At 42.3% G+C, this 18,868-nt stretch overlaps 1 protein-coding gene across 6 annotated transcripts in view; it reads left to right on the plus strand.

Annotated features, from left to right (window-relative positions):
- ARID1B (AT-rich interaction domain 1B) overlaps positions 1 to 18,868 on the plus strand; it is a 339,818-nt gene that overhangs the window by 267,261 nt on the left and 53,689 nt on the right. For all 6 annotated transcript variants that reach the window (XM_054196537.1, XM_054196539.1, XM_054196541.1 and 3 more), the window contains one exon: positions 5,496 to 5,823. In XM_054196537.1, the coding sequence (XP_054052512.1) occupies positions 5,496 to 5,823 (328 nt within the window). The remainder of the gene's footprint in view (positions 1 to 5,495; positions 5,824 to 18,868) is intronic.

Genomic DNA, 18,868 nt, shown 5'->3' on the forward strand with positions numbered 1-18,868 from the left:
GCTAGCAAGGATGGTTATTTTAGTCTCTGTAGTTTCTGAGAACTAGTTCTGATGTTTGTTTGCAGGGAGCCTTTCTGCCCTGCGCAATGTTCCTTTCTGTTTCATCTCTGGGTCACATTTGTTGTAGTGTTCTGAGCACAGGGCTACATGCCAAGATTTCCCAGTTTCTAATTTTGGCTCTGCCTTTTACACCATCTTTCAACTTAGGCAAGTAGATTCATTTCTCTGCTTCGCTTTCCTTAACTGTAAAATGGGGCTAGTAATGCCTTATAGCCATGTGTGAAGATTAATTACCTAACTCCAGTTGACTGGTGCTTTCCTTTTATTTGGAAAGCATTTCGCGGCCATAAAATTCTGTCCAAGTGCTTATTTTTATCTGCACAGTGAGCAACTAGCTTAACTGGTAAAAATCCAGTGGATTTATGATGTGCTATCCTGACTTCCAGCTGTACTGCTGCTGCTGAGATTCCGAACCATGGGAATAGTGGGTGTCAAGTGCAGTAAAACATTAGCCATCCACACTGATTGAATGGAAAGGTTTTTGTACTAAATCAATGCATTTAAGTAACACGCCGAATACTACTTTCTTTTTTGCTTGAGTTCAGCAGTTCTTTTCCTCCCTCTGTAGATGAAAGTGCCTATGTAATGATTTTATGGGTCGCGGTCAGGAAGAAACGGCTATTAAAAAGTGAACTTGAGGGGCAGGAAGAAAATGAGCATCATTGTCATTAACAGGCCGTTTCAGAAGGGTCTGGTGAATAGTGTGATGGATGAAAAGCGTGTTCTTCTGCCAGCTCTTGGAGAGTACCGGTGATCCCGTGCACTGGTCATCATAAAATTAGGGCCCTGCAGACTTTCAGCCCTACAGGTGACAAACAGGGCAGAAGAATACTACGTTTTCACCAGGCTAATGTGACCATTAATAAAATCCGTGGATGAAGATGGTGATACTTCAAAGTCATGTATTTACCTGGATTTAAGTTTTTAATAGCATTTTTCATTTTTAATGAAAGTAATCTGGAATTGCAAGTCTTAACATACCCTCTTACAAAGCACACTTATATACCAGCAGTGATGAATATATAATAATGTGGCCCCATTTGCCTTTTATTGCCAAAATAACAAATACATTAAAAATTACCTGTGTTGCAACCCAGTTCTTAAATTATCAAACTAAAATAATTCTCAAGGATTTTATTTGCTTTCTGTGTTTTGTTCACATAGGCCTTCCTCCAGAATATTGTTAAGCATAGGCTGAGTTTGACAGGGCTACTTGTATTTTTATGTATGCGTCAAAGCATTCTGTGACACTAAGCTTTTCGTTTGAATGCTGGATTTCACTATGTGCTGTCCTGAAAACCATTGCTCAAGGCTAGTGTCTTTTCTCTGCAGTGGAATTGCTTACCATAGTAAAGACTACACCAGTAAGTTTGGGTTGGAGAAATTAGCCCCCAGTTCATGAGAGCAGAATGATCCATTTAATGCATATGGTTGATTTATTTCGTTTTCATGTGTTTACATGACACTTAGGTCTATAATAAGAGTAAAATGTATTTTCCCAGGAAGCAGTTCTGTACTGGGGACCTAGTCCAATCCTGTGAAACCATTTCCTACAAAAATAAAAAATGGCTTTGGCTCCACACTTCTGTGTGTCTGTGATACAACACAGGAGCACGCAGTACAGAACATTAGTTTTAATTTTGTATTAAAACCCAGCATTTTCCTGTCCCCAAGAATAAAAAAAGCAGAGAGAGAATGGAAGTTGTACTGAAAGAAACAGTCTCTCTGGTTTGTGTTTGGACAGCATCTAGCTCGGGGGCTAATGAAGCTCTGGTCTATGACCCGAGCATCAAACTGCTGCCACAGCACAATGTCCCTTAAATGCACTCTGGAGAGCAGTCAGATGCTGTCGTCAGTTGGGTCTTTTAAGACAGGCAGAGAAAAACTTCCTGTGGTTTAGTAAAACATATCAGAAATGCATCCCCTCTCCCTAACTTTTCTTACTCAATTCAGCAGTAAAACTGTTCTGTTTGGGTATAACAAAGAGAGAAACCACTACTGAATATGTTTGAACTACACCCCAGAACTTCACAGTAAGTTAAACCCTCTTTTGTTTGTGGTAAAGTAATACGAATTGAGTATTTGTGCTTTGTAACCTTTAATGTTGGGCTCATTTCACAAAAGCACTTTGCTATCTAGCTCCCACTGATTTTAATCCTAGATTTTAATTAAAGTGGTAGCATCTTAAGGATGAGATGACCTAAGTATCTCAAGAGTCTGGACCTCTGAATCCAGACCCACATATGCAGCAGCCTGTGGAGTTAAGACTTAAATATCAACTGTATCTACTCAAGTCCCCTAGGTAAAATAGTTTCAGAAGAATTCAGAACAATAGCTTTCCATCGTCTGTACAAGAAAAACTTGATGGTTAAGTGCACATGTAAAAAGTTCTACAATTATTTTCAGATACTATTTTTAATACTGTGAATCTGACCTCTGTCTCTAAAGCAGAGAGCAAAACTAACAGGTAGTTGTCAAATTTCCCTCTTTTCAGCTTGCCCAGAAATGGCAAGGTATCAGAGCACTTTGTTTGGCAAACCTGGACAAAGTGTACCAGAGTTTCAGCAGTAAGTATGAACATCTGTCTTTGGCAGGTTGTTAGTAGGCTTTTTTATATTTCGTCTTCATTATACTTTATTATTTTTTTTCCTCTTCCCAATTCCAGTTACTGCTTTGGTTTTTCTGGTGCACTTGAGGTGTTGTCTCTCTGGGTGCACTTCTATTCTGCCGATGGGGAGTTGGAATTAAAAATTCCTCGGATATGGAGGGGAGGAGTTGTTCAGTAGTATTGTACAGCCGCTGTTGCCAGGCTTGTACCCACTTGAAAAGTGTGGGCTCTTGGACTTGGCTGCCTGACACGTCCAGCTGATGTGGGCTGGCCTAGCATCTGCTGCATTCATTGTGTTTAATGCTGCATCCATCTGTTTTCTGTCAAAGCCACTGCCAACAAATTACTAATCTATTAGAGAAACATGGAAATAAGATTGCACTCTTCATTCCTGGCAATTCCTCTTGTATTTTGTTTGGCTTTTATTTTGCCTTTTTTTTTTCCAGTCTGGGAAAGGTATAAGAATAGCTAGTACTTGAAGTATTGAGGAAATGCTTAGGGAAAAAAAAACATGGAAAAAACACTGAAACTTGTTTTCCTTACTGAAAAGATACCACTTCCCTGTGCTCTTGGACATGTATCCCTGGAGATGAATGGTTAGGAGCTATTTTAACTGAGCCACATATTTTTATGGAGAAGATTCCTCTGTTTTTTTCTGTGTTGTGCTTACACTGGAGAAACCAAAACATGAAAGAAGAGATTTTTTGTCGCAATTCAAAATAGCATCAAAACAGCAATAGTATGTAGTATCGGTGCTTGCTCCTCCAAGCATGCTGCTGAACCGTACTTCATAGACCCTAGCTGACAAAACAAATTGGCTTTATGTAAATGGGACTGACAGTAGCTCCCAGTGATTATGGATATTGTGTCTGCTAGTCTGGGGAGGGAATTTGCTTCACTTTGGGAAGCAGTGCTACTAATAGCACGTACATAAAACGTGTTAACTGGCTGTGTGTAATCTTTGAGTGCACATATACACCGTCTTGCTGTGTTACATTTTTCTTGCACAAAGCAACTGGAAAACCAGAGCAACATCCAAGTTGTGTGTTAACACCTTTAACACCAAGCAGAGCAGTGTGAAACTAGTGAACCCAGTTTGTGGTCACATATGTTGGATCAGAAGTGTGGCTTTAGCAGGTCTCGGCAACCAGAAGTCTGGCTAGGGGCGATGGCTCGCTGAGCAGAAAAATGGTCAGCTGCCATCGGCCAAGGCTAGGGGAGGAAAAGGAGAAGTGACAGGGCAGTCTGAAGTCAGCGTAAAGCTGAGTCTGGACCCTTTCATCTCTGTTGAACCACATATTGGGGATCCTTCTGTGAAGATCCCCAGGCAGAAACTTGATTTCTGAAACAGAAGAGAATTGTTTCTCCGTTTCCTTGGGAAGCGTAGGTCTCACGCGTTCTTGCTGAGGAGAACTTGTAGCAGAGTGAGTCAGTTACTGAGTGGGGAGGAGGAGAGGATTAGCCAAAGCACAGCAGCAGGAGCGTATGAATTAATTATGTGTGCATTCAAATGATGGATGAATATATTTATTTTAAGTATAAACAGGAGTTGCATGCCACTGACTCCTCTGCCTGGTAGCTGAGGCCTGAGGAGAGACGTGGCTGATCTCCACGTTCAGAGGAAGAGTCCAAGGGCTGCTGCCTTTGAACGAGCGTGGGAATATCTGAGAGTAGTCAGGAAGCTCCGCTCTGCGGCATCCCACAGGGAGGGAATGGGTCGTGTTTCCACTAATCTGGATGAGATGGAAATAAAGACAAGTCAAAACTGATGACTGAAGTAGTGTAATGTGATCCGTTTCCTAAAATACTTTTCTATCATATCTTTACCTTTTTTTCTCTCTTTCTCATGCTGCTTGGATTTGTTTCTCTAACACTGAATGCTGTGCACTCGCTTTTTCTTGAGCTTTTAACATGATAGGAAAATCAGCACTCAAATGAGTTAAACGGCTGCAAGCGGAGCAGTTTGCTCCAGTGATAATGTAGATAGGGGTCAGCCAGGTTTTCATGCCATCCTTCATAAGGCACCTGTTTATAATTCTACTATTGCTGATTACTCTAGTAATACTAGTTTTCCCAGAGGAGGTGCGCCGTAAGACATCAACCCTTCTGGCATTGCCAAATTTTGAACTTACCAGGAAGGCAGGGTAGGGCAGGAGGGAGCGGGAGTGTTTCTCGGGGCCAGGCACCCAATCTCACGGATCCATGCCAAAGCGTCTCTGACACAAATGGGCAGAACGGTTAGGAGCAAGAAGCTGGTGAGAATAGCCTGTTGCTGAAATTGTAGAAAGATGAAGAATGAGAACATGAAATTACAAAAATAAGATTTTCCCTTGAGCTTATGTAATGGGTTTCTTACATGCCACGTATCTCTTTACTGCGTAAGGCGATTCTGTACTGTGTGCTATGTTGTTAACCCTCTGGAGGCTGTGCTTTTGTGTATTTGCTGTTATCCTATGACATATATTAGGCAGAAAATGTTTGACGGTACGTGAAAATCAGGTTCATAGGATCGTTCGGGTTGGAAGGGTGCTCAAGAGTTGTTCTTGGCTGACTATTCAAATAGGGGTCAGATACAAGATCAGAGCCGGTTACTCGTGGCCTTATCCAACTGGGTCTTGAAAACCTCCAAGGAGGGAGTCTGCATAACCTCCTCGGGCAGCTTGTTTCACTGCTTGTTTGTTCATGGTGAAAAAGTTGTTCTGATTTTGACGCCAGCATGGTTCGCATTAGTTCAGATCTGTAAGTTCTGCAGCTGTTGCCTTCCTAAATAGAAATATTTGCTCAGAAGTTTAATGTTTTTCTCTGTGCTTTTTATCGTTTTGTTCAGGAAACTACTCCAGACCACCGACGTACAGCGGCGTGCCCAACACAAGTTACAGTGGCCCAGGACCTGGCATGGGTATAAATGCCAACAGTCAGATGCATGGACAGGGGCCAAGCCAGCCTTGCGGTACCATGCCCCTGGGACGGATGCCATCAGCTGGGATGCAGAGCAGACCATTTCCTGGAAACATGAGCAGTATGACCCCCAATTCTCCTGGCATGTCTCAGCAGGGAGGCCCCGGGATGGGCCCACCCATGCCAACTGTGAACCGTAAGGCCCAGGAGGCGGCTGCTGCAGTGATGCAGGCTGCTGCAAACTCCGCTCAGAGCAGGTATGCCTCCAGGTGAAAGGAGTTTAAACAAGTGGGAATGTTCTTCTGTTGTTTCTGAAGGAATGGCACTGTATAAGTGTATGCATAGGCATTTATACATGTTCTATCTATGCAGTTATCTCTGGGAGAAGATGATGTGTGGGAAGAATACTTTTCCTTAAACGTAAGGGGAAAGCATGCTGTTGTGTGTTTCAATTATCCTCTCAAAAAGCAGCTGTGACAATGGAGATGACAGCCACTTCCAGTTTGGTTCTTGGCACTGTAGGCTTTAGGAAAACCCACAGGGTTGCAGTGACGTTAAGAGTCAAAAAGAAGCCCTCTGCAACTTAAAATTGATTAGCTGGATATATAGTTTTTATCTCCAATAGAGAGAGGGCCAACGTGTCCTTGGCAGCTTGCCCCTGCCAGAGAGTAAGGAATCTTATGAAGCTGCCCATCAACTCTGGCATTTACTGCCCACGTTGTAAGCAGCAGCGCTGATGGCGGTTCTCTTCTGCGGGATGTTCTTGTTCCTAGGCAGGCATGCAGAGGGGAAGAGGAGGGCAAGCTGAGGGGAGCAGCTGGAGGGGAAAGGCAGAAGGGAGGCATAAAAGCAGTCTGTAGTTACCTGGAGTTGATAACTGACACTTACACATCCATAAGAGAGAACCTGCGAACAGGATTGTAGAGGTTGTAGCCATCATCTGTCTTCTTGTCTTCCCTTCAGGCAGCATAACTGCATGTTGCCGTTTGTGCATGGATTTTGGCAAAGGCAGTTTTCTGTCCGTGGTTATTCTTAAGATGCCTGAATACTTGTAATGAAATCATATTTTCTGGGAAATTTTTCAGATGAAGTAATTTCCACATTTCCCTGGACTCAAATAACTCCTGGTGTATTTATTATCTTCCTGTTACGAGAAGTTCCATTACATTTGAGAATTAGACAAAGCTGGTTGCACTTTCTGGTAAGCGTATTTATGTGTGTGTGTATTAAGCATCTTGCATTTATTTATGCATATGCGTACACAGATGCACATATACGCATACGGGTATTTATCATTCAAGACCAGTGTTTCTGGACACTGGGGTTGCTCTAATTCCAAGGCACAATGTAAAACTAGAAATAGCTAATGTGTCCCCGCATCTGTTGCTTTCTTGTTTTGCGACTTCGGAAGGCAGGTGGTTTCCTAGTGATAAGCAATAGCAAACTTTTAAAACAGTAACAACAAATTTAGTGTATTTCATGTCCTTGTTCAGTAAAATAGAACCGCACTCCCTTAAAACAGACCGTACTCCAGCAGATATCTGTGAACCAACAGTCTCTTGCTTGTGTTGGTTGTTTTAACAGAAATGTCTAGTAGGTTTTACAAAAGTCTGCTTCTGTCTCTCTGGTTTAGGCTATAAGCTGATAGGTCAGGCACGAAGGAATAAATGGGCCATCGCTGCAGCTGCAGGAACACTTTCTTTATAATCATGGAATGAAAGATCACATTTATTGGTCTTTACAGCAAGAAAAGACTTCGCGTTGAGCGGAAAATATTTGGTTGTGATTCAACTTCCACTTCAAGCATAGCGTGTGGTGTTTGATCAAAAGCTAGGTTAAATGATTACCAGTCCTATCTCACACCCTCCCTCCCAAGTCAGTTTTGTAAAACTGCTTTTGGTTTCTAGCTTTGCCTGGGCAAAACTGCACCATTTCAGAGCCTTTCCATCACGTATTGCCCATTCTAGTGATCCAGCACCTGTGGAAGAGCTGTGCAGTCATCAAATCTCTATTGGAAATACTGGCAAAAGGGCTATTTATGAACTGCAAATTGAGCGAAACTTGTCACACCCCTCTGATGCCAGGGGGTTGCAAGCACACTGTTTTCCTCTTTGATTTCAAGTCAACTGTAGGGGAGAGAGTGTAATGGCTTTTGGCTATTCCTGCAAGTCCTCCGTACTTGCATATGGAAGGAACGTACTTGACAGCGATTCGTATTTGTGATACAGAGCAAATCCAAAGAGGCTGTTCTTTTGTTCTGCTTTAGGCCACCGTACATTAGGCCGCCTGCTTATCCCAGCCAGTCTGGGGCTGGTGGATGCCCCATGTTTTCTTCACCCCAGCTATGGCAACGCTCAGGCTCCCTTGATGCACCAGCCTGGCCTGTACGGGTAGCTAGCAATGTAAACTGGACTCGCTGTGGCATCTTCGCAATTTTTTTTAATGTTTATGAACATGCCATCTGGCTGCTGAAGGAATATAACAATCACGTGGAAGATACACAAATACTTGCATCATAGAGGGGATTTTAGTTTTTTGTTTTCTTTTTACTAACGCCACTGTGACAGTACGATGAAATTCTGCATGTCACTTGCTCACACAGCTGCATGGCTTTTGGCACGGCTCTGTTCCCTTGTGCCTGAGAGGGAAATGAAGAACCTCATCACTGAGAAGGAATGAGATCCCTCCTCCCTCTGACCCCGGCGTCATCTCTCTCCCCTCATTGTTGGGAGTTCTTCTCTCGCAGCAGTGCTGTGCAACCCCGTCTTCTTGACTTGGTGGTGGTACTGCCATTGCTGCCGCGGCAGTGAGTTGCAACCCCCAAAGTATGATCCCTTTCTGTGAGGTGGTGTACTGCAGGAGTGATGACAGGGTTTCTTAATGGGAATTTCAAGGAAGTTTTATTACATTGTAGTTGAGCGTGCATGTGTTTGAGAACTTTCAGTTGGTCTCTTGAACAATTTTTAGGAGCACTAAGTATCCAGTGCAAAACATTCACCTGAAATGCAGCTACTGTTTTCTCACTAGAGTCCTTCATACTGTGATTTCTGTAACCATATCATAAATTACGGACAGCACCGGGAGAAAGTATCTACATTAGCTCCCAGCCTGTTGTTCCCTCACAACCAAGTCCAGCCTCACCTGAGATTCAAGTTTCATGGACTTCCCTGACATCATGTTATTTCAGTTGTTACCTCCGTAGGAAATCTATAATACCCAAATTACTGCTGCCTTCATGATTATTAACAAGTTTTAATTACCTGTTTTCTGTAGCTGCTTTTGTTTGTTTTGTTTCCTTAATAACATCGTTCATATATGTGCACACGAAAAAGTACAAAGCAAAAGAAAAAATAAGCACACAATTTTACTGGTGGTTCTGTTCAAAAAGTAAAAATGAATGAAATGGGAGAGCACTTGCACCATGCTATTTTGTCTAACTGGAAAGATATCCACTGTTATATGCCAACGTGCATGAATGGTATCCAGCCTTTTTCTTTGAATGTCTTGAGTTTATAAGATTCAGCTGGGGGTTCAAAAACTGTTGGATTTTTATTGCTGTAAAACACACCCCTCTCTGTAGAGTTAAGAAGAAAATGAAATGGTTGTGTCAGAGTCATTGTTACACAGCAGTACTTCTGTACAAGTTGGTTGTGGTCCCCTTCAAGGTCAACTTGTTGAATCAGTAGCCAAGTATCAATAGGGGAGAGAGATTTATCTTCAGCTGCTAATCCACAGGATCTATCCGTTACCCGCTCAGGAGTTGCATTTAGACATAGAAGACTGGTTTGCTTCTGCCTTGCCAAGCCACGCAAAGCAGCTGTGTAAAATGAATTTAAATGGGACGCATCAGAATAAAATCAGTTCCACTGGGGCAGAAAATCAATGTTCGTTAACCAGGGTTGGATGATCAAGATCTGAGTGTCAGTCAGTTATACCTAGGTATCATCCTCGGTGCAGACCACCACCCTTTTAATTAGAGAAGATAAAATCATATAAATAAAAGCAGTGGCTGTGGAAGATAGTAGGTTTGCACCATTTGAATTAGCCTTTGACTTCACCTTGAGGCCTGCTCTATGTTAAGCTTAGATTCATTTCCACAGCTACATCATAGCTTCCCCGTAACTAAAATCTCATACGATGTGCTGATCTGTCTTGCGCGTGCAGGCAAATGATATCTAGCATGTCAGGCTAAAGAAAAGAAAGGTGTTTTTAAGACCTGTTCATTGAACTGGCAGTGTCTGTGGCTTCACGCTACCCAGGATGTTTAAGCTTGGCCTGGGTAACAGTTTACAGCTGGCAATGCTAAATAACTTTCTGAATACACGGTATAGTAATTCCCCTTATTTTCAGAAAGACAGTGTGAAGGAACTGCAAAACAGAGTTTTCCTGTCTTGGTCTCAACACATCCATTGAGTGGTAAGGACTGTATGTTGAAGACATAATATATCCACTGAACTCCAAGGAAAGACTTTTCATAACTTAGGCTGGCGTTGGCTGAGACCTCAAAGGCTGGTTCTGCTGCTGGAGATTAGAATCCAGTGGAGGCCTCTGAGGACCAGGTGGCTACAAAAAATAAAGTTTTTTATCACACTGTAGCTCTTACAATGCTACATGCATTTATAGCTATAGGTAAGTATTTGTGTGTGTACAGACCTGCAACACAATAAGCCTTCAGTAAAAGCAAACTATTTTAAGCAAATGAGATAGTGTTTTCCCTGTTGATGTGAAAGGCAGCAAATTTAACCAGTATCTTCTAGTATCAGCCAGCTTTGAGTTCCTCAGTTTGTAAATGCCCAACTTCAAACTTCTCAGGACTATGTGTTCTCTGTCTGTGAGCTTTTGTTTCCTGCAGTAAGTGCCCAGTACACACTTTTGGAAATGGATGATTAGGTTGACACCTGAAGTCAACAGACATTTCTGGAGGTAGATGGTTGTCATCATCATTTTCAGCATCGCTTGTACTAGCAGTGAGTGTCATTCTGAGCATGTCTTCATAGCAGTGGAACGTGTGACTGTAGAATATGGAAAGGTAAAAGCGTAATTGCAAAATAGCTGGCTTACATACTGTTAGCAGTGCAGCTTTAGGAAGACATAATTCAGGACTAGCTGGCTGTAAAATACACATCCAACTGGATGCTAAAATGAGCCTCTTGCTGGTGCAACTACAGTTATCAATACCTGAACTAATTACTTTAAAATGAATTTTGATGTGCCTATATGAAGAGCAGTCCTATCTTTGCGGCCAGCGTCTTTGACCTCAGTGTACTGTACCTCAGTATGATTCTCAGGATTGCACGTTGCAATTTTGTAAATTAAAGCAATGTTTTTTATAATTGAATGAATTTAGAACTCAGTGTCATTGATTTTAGAGGAGACAATTTAGACGTAGTATTTTATTAAACTGAGGAATTGGGATCCAGCTTAGCTATTTGCAACCTCTGGCCATTTTAAATCCTGGTCATTGGGTTGCGAAATTGAGGTGGATATTTACATTATCGTCTGCTGCTCCCCATGCCACCTGAGAAATGGTGTTCAGTCTCCATAGTAATGTGTGGTGTTGCATTGCTTTGACATACTTTCAGGCACTCTAGAATGTGGTTCTGGTTCTAAACTGCTTGGCAGCTGGTTAGATACTACAGTCTCATCGTGGTAAGGTCAGAAGAATTTAGGTAAGTTTTCATTCAGTCCTGAAACTGATCTATAAAAGCTGCGCTGATATTAGAGAATTTCTGTTGTACAGAGAAACAGTTACAATTAGGGTAAATTAGTTTAAAATGTGCATTCTCTAGGTCTTCTTTTTAGCCTGTGTGTTATACACGTACACGTGCGCTTGCGCACACAGGCGCAGACAAACCTTCCATCAGCATTTCTCTCCTGCTATGTATGTATAATTCATATTCCATGTCGCTGGTGCCAGCAAAGCACTTTTTCCGTATTATTTTCTCCAACAGCAGGGTAATGCAGCGCTGCTGATGGACTAGAAGGTACTGGTGAGGAAATATAGTAATGGACATGGTGCATTAAAATGTCAAAAGGAAAAAGAACGGGACGGAAATGGGGAATAAATTTTTTAAAAAGAATAATAATATAAATAAAAACCAGAACTCTTTTAGGTGTTTTACATCCTAGAGCCCGTCAATTTCTATGCGGTATTTTCCAGTCTGGCCCTTTTGATCTTGAAACTTGGGTTTAAAATTCTGATTGTGATTTTAAAAGCTGCAGTTGCAGGAAGACTTGAAGTGCTGCAGTAAAACTCACCGTCTTTAATCCCTGGAGAGGGTATATATTTTCCATTGTTTTCCCTTTTCCCCTTAAACTTGGAGGTGCTGCTGTTCTCTGCTGGGAAGTGCGGTGGAGTGCAGGAAGGTTAAGTACTCATTCAAGTTTCTTTGCTTATTCAAACCAGGCTACTTCTAGATGAAAGGCTGCCAACTGTGAAATCCCCAAAGTAAACTAGGCTAAGATAGGACTGGTAGCCATAATTGGAGCCAGTGCCGGGGTACGCTATCTGTTGCCTTTGAAATAAGCCCCTAGCAGAAAGGCTCTGGCTGCCGGGTTTTTTATTTAACGTTCAGTCACTGGGAAGGAATTACTCCTGTTCCAATTCAGGCCATTCACAATTCTCCAGTCTCAAGGTGTCTGGTCATTTCCCCTCTACACTGCTCCTCCCAACACTCCCAGGCTTCAGATATCCTTTAGGGATACTGATGGATCACCCTGAAACGATCCCCGCTTTGCTTTCGGTTAGTGCTGGTTGAATATCCAGGCAGTACCTTTCAATCTCTGAAAGTACATTTCGGTAGCGTGGCTGTGAACTCCAAGTAGCTGCTGTGCTTTCTCCACCTGAGGCTGGCGGCATTTCAGTAACAGGTGGAATATTTTCTCTCTATGCCAAGTTTCTGTGTGATTTGAGGGGTTAAAGTCCAAATATTAATGCTTACTGTAACTGTAATTTCTAAGGGAGCCATTAACGGTTATTGACATATTTTTCTGCAGAAGGACCCATGCTTCTTCCCTCTTCGTGAGAAGTAGTCATTTATATCAAGCTGATTTTTTTATTCTTTCTTTTCTTGAAAGGGCACTTTCTTTCCTCATGTTTTGCTTTTCAAAGCAGAACCATATATGGCTTTTTTCTACAATGTATTAGGAGGGGTGAAGTACAAGTTAGCTTATATGTATTGATTATAGTAAAGGGAGAGCTGGAAATCACACTTTCATGATTTATTTTTTTTTAAATGGAGATGCATTTTGTAGATCAGCTCAAAATTGCTGATAAAATCGTGTAAGGATTGGAAGAAACTTTACATGCTGAGGTAACCAAAGCCATTTCTTGTGGGAGACTGCGAGAAATATATTTTCATCTGGAATTTTGTTTTACTAAAAGGTAAATCCATCATTTTGGAGCCCTGGATGTCACCATGCTGCAGAGCTCGTGCAGGCAGCCAGTGATTTGGGAAGGCATTTTTTTCTTTTTTGGTTACTCATCAATCAAGTAGACTGCTGTATGCTGTTCGTGCCATTAGAGATTAACCACAGACCTCAAGAGTCCTACTCCTTCCCTCCTTCCAAGAGTAACCATTCTTAAACTGCGAAAGCAGGAGAGTGTTGGGAAGGCAGGGTGATTTTCTGAGTCATGAATGAGAATTTTCATTCATCTTAGAGACACTTCTAATTTGATTATTGTTGTGTCAGGATTATTTTGGTCTTGATTTGGTTATTTAGGAGAGCTGTTGCCCTCTATAGAAGTACTAATTATTTTGAAACAAAATGGCAACGTAGGACTCTGTAGTTTATTGGCATTCTGCCTCGGAGTTGGTTGTTACATAGAAATTCGGTACCTGGAAAGGTGATCTTTAGGGCATTAAGAATGCACTACTTGTTATTGTACAAAAATAAAGAATAAGGGAGGACTTTAGATTGAGTAGTCTTTCTTGGATGTCAATAAATTTTTCAGATGAGGAAACTGGATTTTCACACTGTCTGTCTTTTTGCCTATTAGCCAGATGATCTACTAGTTTAAATCACAGCACTAGGCAGAAAATAAAAAAAAAAAAAACAACCCACAACTAAAAAACAGGAGAATAGCCATCTGTTTAATGGGACTCATGAAGAAAGCTAATTCCATGACTGCTCTGTGTGATTTGGCACATACATTGTACAAGTACAAGACTGTGATTGAACAGCGTAAGATTTTTGTGACAGAAAGGGAGAGACATAAAAAATGGTAAGAGGATTTCAGGTTTTAGAGCAGTTTTAAGGTTTTAGGTTGTTTTACAATAGTGATAGTTGAGAGAAAATTAAACAATTTTTTTAGCAATGCTACCTGGGGAAATATGAGTGGGAAGAGCCCTTTACTTTATTGATGGAGTTCAGATGGGAGCATCGGTTCTAACTGGACATACAAGTAACCTTGTAAGAATCATATTAAATGGTAACATAACAGCAATAAGATTTTTTTAATGATGGCCAGCAGTTTCATTAACACATTAAATACCTGTTGCGGTTGTCACAGTAGGTTTCAGGCACCTTCTGAGCCAAAGATGAAGAAAAGAGCCAGCTGAAACCATGCTGACATATGCACCACATTGCTCTTGTGAAACTGTCTGGAGTGCCAAAGTGCTGAGACTGATGGTAATAGTGGTAGTAATAATATTGATAAACATATAAAAGCTGCAGGCTATTGGGCAAAGATAGGTAGGTGAAAATGTGTCTGTTGGGAAATTCCTGTGGAGAACTTCCTCGCCATGCCTGCTGCACATGCACAGTTGCGTTCAGCGTGCTGTCAGCCAGGTGACATTTTACTATGAAAAGACACACTGAAGAGCTGGCATGAAACGATGAGGATTTTATTAGATTTTCAGTTGGTCACCAGCACAGTGAGCTCCGTGGAGCTGCAGCGGTGCGCAGAAACGGTGCGAGGACGTGACTGAACATGGTGAGAGCGTGGTGAGAAGGCAGCAGGAGGTCCACATCCCCAGGAGGAAGAAGAGGGAGCTCAGGGGTCGAGCCTCTCCTGAGGTGGTGCCGCACTGGAGGAAATTGAATTAGTGAGAGACACAGTGTGTCCTTAAGCTTCCTGTAGCTTTTTAGCACCACGCATTGGTGACCTCCTGGCTGTTCGTGTGCTGGGAACAGACTCTTACCCACTTTCAAGTAATCATTCTGGGAGAGAGTTCATAGGGCCTTACGACTTTTTAGTACAGCTATTTATAAACATGCACAAAAATAGAAGGTACATAGTGAGAGAGTCATATGAGTCATTCCCATTTGGATATCGAGTCACACCGGGCTCAATCGCCCTTCTTGGCATTCTGGTTCAGGTTGACTGCATCATGCCATACAGGGCAAATTTCTTGTTCTGCTGCAAACCCGGTTCATGCATGCTCCTGCTCGCTGGACAGATTACAGCAGCCCTCTTTTACCCATCACACACTCCACTTGGGCTAAGAAATCTACCTCCTTGTAGTGCTCGAGTATTACGTCTGATGGGGACAGTGTGCAAGCAGCTGCCGTTAGAGCTCCTGTTTAAATCCACGATGTCAAGAAGCTGGGCAGGGGTCACAAAGAGCAGAGCTTCCATGGGACTGCAAGCTATTTGACTTGGCCCACGTTTCAGTAGTCCCATGGTTTCTGTCACACAACATTATATTGTATTTATCCAGTACGGGTTGCACCAGGTACAAAATTTTAGTTTTTTCTTATACAAATAAATTAAAATACGGAGGCCTTGCTGCACTTGAATGCTGGGCAGTAAAGGCATTTCAGGGAATCCCTGTGAGTTTGAAGACTGGTGAGCAAATGCTGTGGTCACCATGAAATTCACACCAAAAAAAAACTTTAACACAAAAGGAGCTTTAGAAAAAAAACATTAAATAGCTGCAACCGACAAAGCAAACAAACGAAAAACGCCCAAAAAACCCAAACCAAAAAAAGCCAAAAAAAAAAACCCAACAAAAAACCCCCACGAAGTTGCCCTGGAGTATTTCACTAAACTTCCTTCATGTTTTTCAGTCATGCATCCTCATATCATTAGGATCAAATGAAGTTAAGGATTTATTTTTCTGCAGGCTCATGCTATGCTTTTCTCACTGTATTCAACTACTTTGTTTTTATTATGGCCGTATTTTAGACCATTATTAATCTTGGATCTCTTCCTCAGTTTTTGTTATCCGTAAAATGGGGTAGGGAGGTTTATTCTGATCTCTGCGTGCATTCAGCAGTACAAAAGTTGTGTGGTTGTGTTGTTATTAGCATCAGTACTCATGAATTACACGTGCCTCTTACGTTGCTCTTCTGGTGTTTGATTTGGTGTGACAGTCCTATGTTTTATTCGGCTTTAAATGACTACCAAGTAGATAGCCCGTTGGGCAGATGTTTTCACTGGAAAAACGGTTAATGTGATGACAGTAGCATGTAAACAAACACTGAGTTTTTGTGGCTGCTTTTCTGAGGGACTGAGCGTTGAATCAGCCTGGTAGGAAAAACTAGTTTTTAAGTTTCTTCTCCCTCCTTGATTGTTTCTTAGTGAAGTCTAAGCGATGGTGATGATGCTAAAGGCACAAGTATTTGCTTAACCAGAAGAAAAAGAATATATTTAGAAAGCCTATTTCTTTTCCATTTCTTTTCCGAAAAGTATCTTACACAATAATCTTTAGATCATCCAGACGAAGAAAGCAGGCAGTCTGCTCGGTCAGATTACAGTGGATTACAAGGTGATGTGCACTGTCACATAATTATGATGCTAGAAAATTATCCCCAATTTTAGCATTGCCATTTAGGCCCAGTCTTTGGGAAGAAGACTTTGGTGTTGGTTCTGTGTGCCTGTCAGCAGACACATACACACAGGCACGCGTGCACGCACCCCGGTACAAATCTGGATGCATTTTTGTTTATGTTTCCTAGTGTTTTGTCAGTGTCAGTGCATTTCAGAGCTTTGGCCTCCCCTTTTCACACATGCACACTTACACAAGTACAACATTTTCTTTTTGCTTCTTACCTGAAAAATGGAAAAAAATCTCGTGTCAGACCTTATGCCTGTCTCATCACCATCTTTCATGGTTGCTTTTTTAAAACTTTTTTATTACGAGTGGTGAGCTTCCCTGCTGAATGAAGGTGGAAGTGTAAATCCAGGTTAGTACACCTATAGTAGCAGCTAATGAGAGGGGGATCCTTAGCTTTCAGATATAGCGATGTTAAATTTGTTTATTTACACGAGAACTGCCTTTCATGCATTTTTATAGCTGCCCAAGCTAATATTCAGATTTCCTGTGTCTTGACCTTTGCTAGCAGCACTGATGCACTGATGAACTTCCAATCAGAGCAAAGTGAGCAACCTTGGAGTTTATTTTCTCTTGCTCTCTTCTCCCTCCTCCGGTTCTCCCATATCCCCTGATGACAGAAACGGTCTCACTTCTCCAAGGAATCCCACAATGTAGCAAGAAGGAAAATCCGTAACAAAGAGCATATGTATCTGCATGCACATGTTTATGTGTAAATTCTCCAGGGAGAAAGCATTCGCAGGTCTCACTCCTGAATTACTCTCATTATAATAACCCATTTGGTGTCAAAGTATGACAGATTATAAGCGCTTAAGGCTAGTCCCAGCTCAAGACAGATTTAAATAAAGTACTTCTGGTTATTGTGCAGGTCAGTGTGTTTAAATAACAACCCCCCAAATCATACTCTGACATTTAAAAGAGAGAGGAAATATTGTCATGCTGCAGACCTGGCACAGATAAGCACAGGGCAATTTGGTCAGTACACTGTGATTTGTGAGCACAGCCTAACGCAGTCATTTTCACAGTTTGTAATCAAGTAGCCACCTTAGCAGTGTGTCAGCATTAAAAAAAAAAAATGTTCCTTTTAAAATGTTTACACAAATTACTCCCCTGAGGTGCTACAGTGCATTCGCTGCAAAACTGATGTAGGTTAAAGATTTGGAGCAGAAATGGCAAACTTCCATGAGCTTGTGGGCCTTTTTTTTTTTTTTTTTTTTTCACCAGCCAATTGCTCAGGTGGCCAGGTCACAGTAACAGGATAATTTTTCAGGTCCAGTGCTTAGGGCAGGATAAGTGGGAGAAATCCCTACGTTACCTGAGTGCTGTGGGAAGTCTCAGGAAGCACAGTGCAGATGCGCCTAAATAATAATAATTGATGCAAGCTTGGGGCCACCAGGATGTGTGAGGTGTGACTCAGTGACAGCTCTTTCCTACCTGGGCTGCGTGCCCCATCCTGGCTCCCATCCTTGCAGCACTGCTCCTTTGGCATCACCCCACTGTGCCACGCTGTTGGGATGACCATCCCAGATCCTATCCCGGCTGGGATGGCTGCCTCGAGCCTGGCCCAGCTTCATGGTGTGCATGAGCAGAGGAGCTGCAGAATTGAAGCTCGCCTGTAAATCCCTCTCTTCCTGCAGGTAGACCTGGCTGTGAGGTTCCACGTTCGTGCTGCAGGGACCTTCCCTGTGTTTACCCTTGGAGTAGCGTCTCTTTGTATGTTCCTCCCTGCTCCCTCCTTTGTCTCTATTTCATCTCCCTTCTCCAGAGCACCCATCATCCTCCTGGCCCTAAAACGCTTTGGCACCTAGTGAGGATGCTTCCAGCTCTTGTTGTTCATTGTTCGTTTCCACCTACTATTCCCTCCATTTCCATCTTTTCAGCGCCAATCGCTCCTCACCTCCAGCCCTTCTAGACTTTCCACCTCTGAACCCCCCTCCTGTTCCCTGCACGCTTCCGTGCTCAGTCACGCCTGTGCTCAGGCTGACACAGGGCTCGTTAACAGAAACTGGATCATTTTTTCTGACTGAATGAAAGGCTTTACTTCAATGTTACAGGTTTAGATCGAGAGGAGAGCAGAGTGGCAGATGCATGCCAGAAAATCCACAGAAAGTCGCAGAACTCGATCGCTCTGCACACTGCAAAAACCTGAGCATTGACATGTTTCCATATGAAAAAGTTGGGTCTTCATTTCTTGTCCTGCTGAGGAGCATAATCCTCTTTTGTCATTGTCCATGGCTAAACCACACCTACCTCTGGAACTCAGTTTTGTAATTAGTTGTCTGTTCAAATCTGAGGAAGATGACCGTAAAACCTTTCATCAGATGGCAACACGGAGGAGGTGCAAGGGCTGCAGAGTGACTTCTGTGTAGCAGTCGGAGACAACACTCTAACCTACTGGTGATTTCAGGTCCAATTAAAGGAAGACATCTCAGTATAAGAGAGACTGCTTGGCAGCTATGATCACTCGTCTGCTTCTTTGTACTGTCAGTGCTCTTCTTTCTTACAATTTCTTTGTTCTGCTTTT

This window comes from Rissa tridactyla, chromosome 3, assembly GCF_028500815.1.
Source record: "Rissa tridactyla isolate bRisTri1 chromosome 3, bRisTri1.patW.cur.20221130, whole genome shotgun sequence".
Lineage (NCBI taxonomy): Eukaryota > Metazoa > Chordata > Aves > Charadriiformes > Laridae > Rissa > Rissa tridactyla.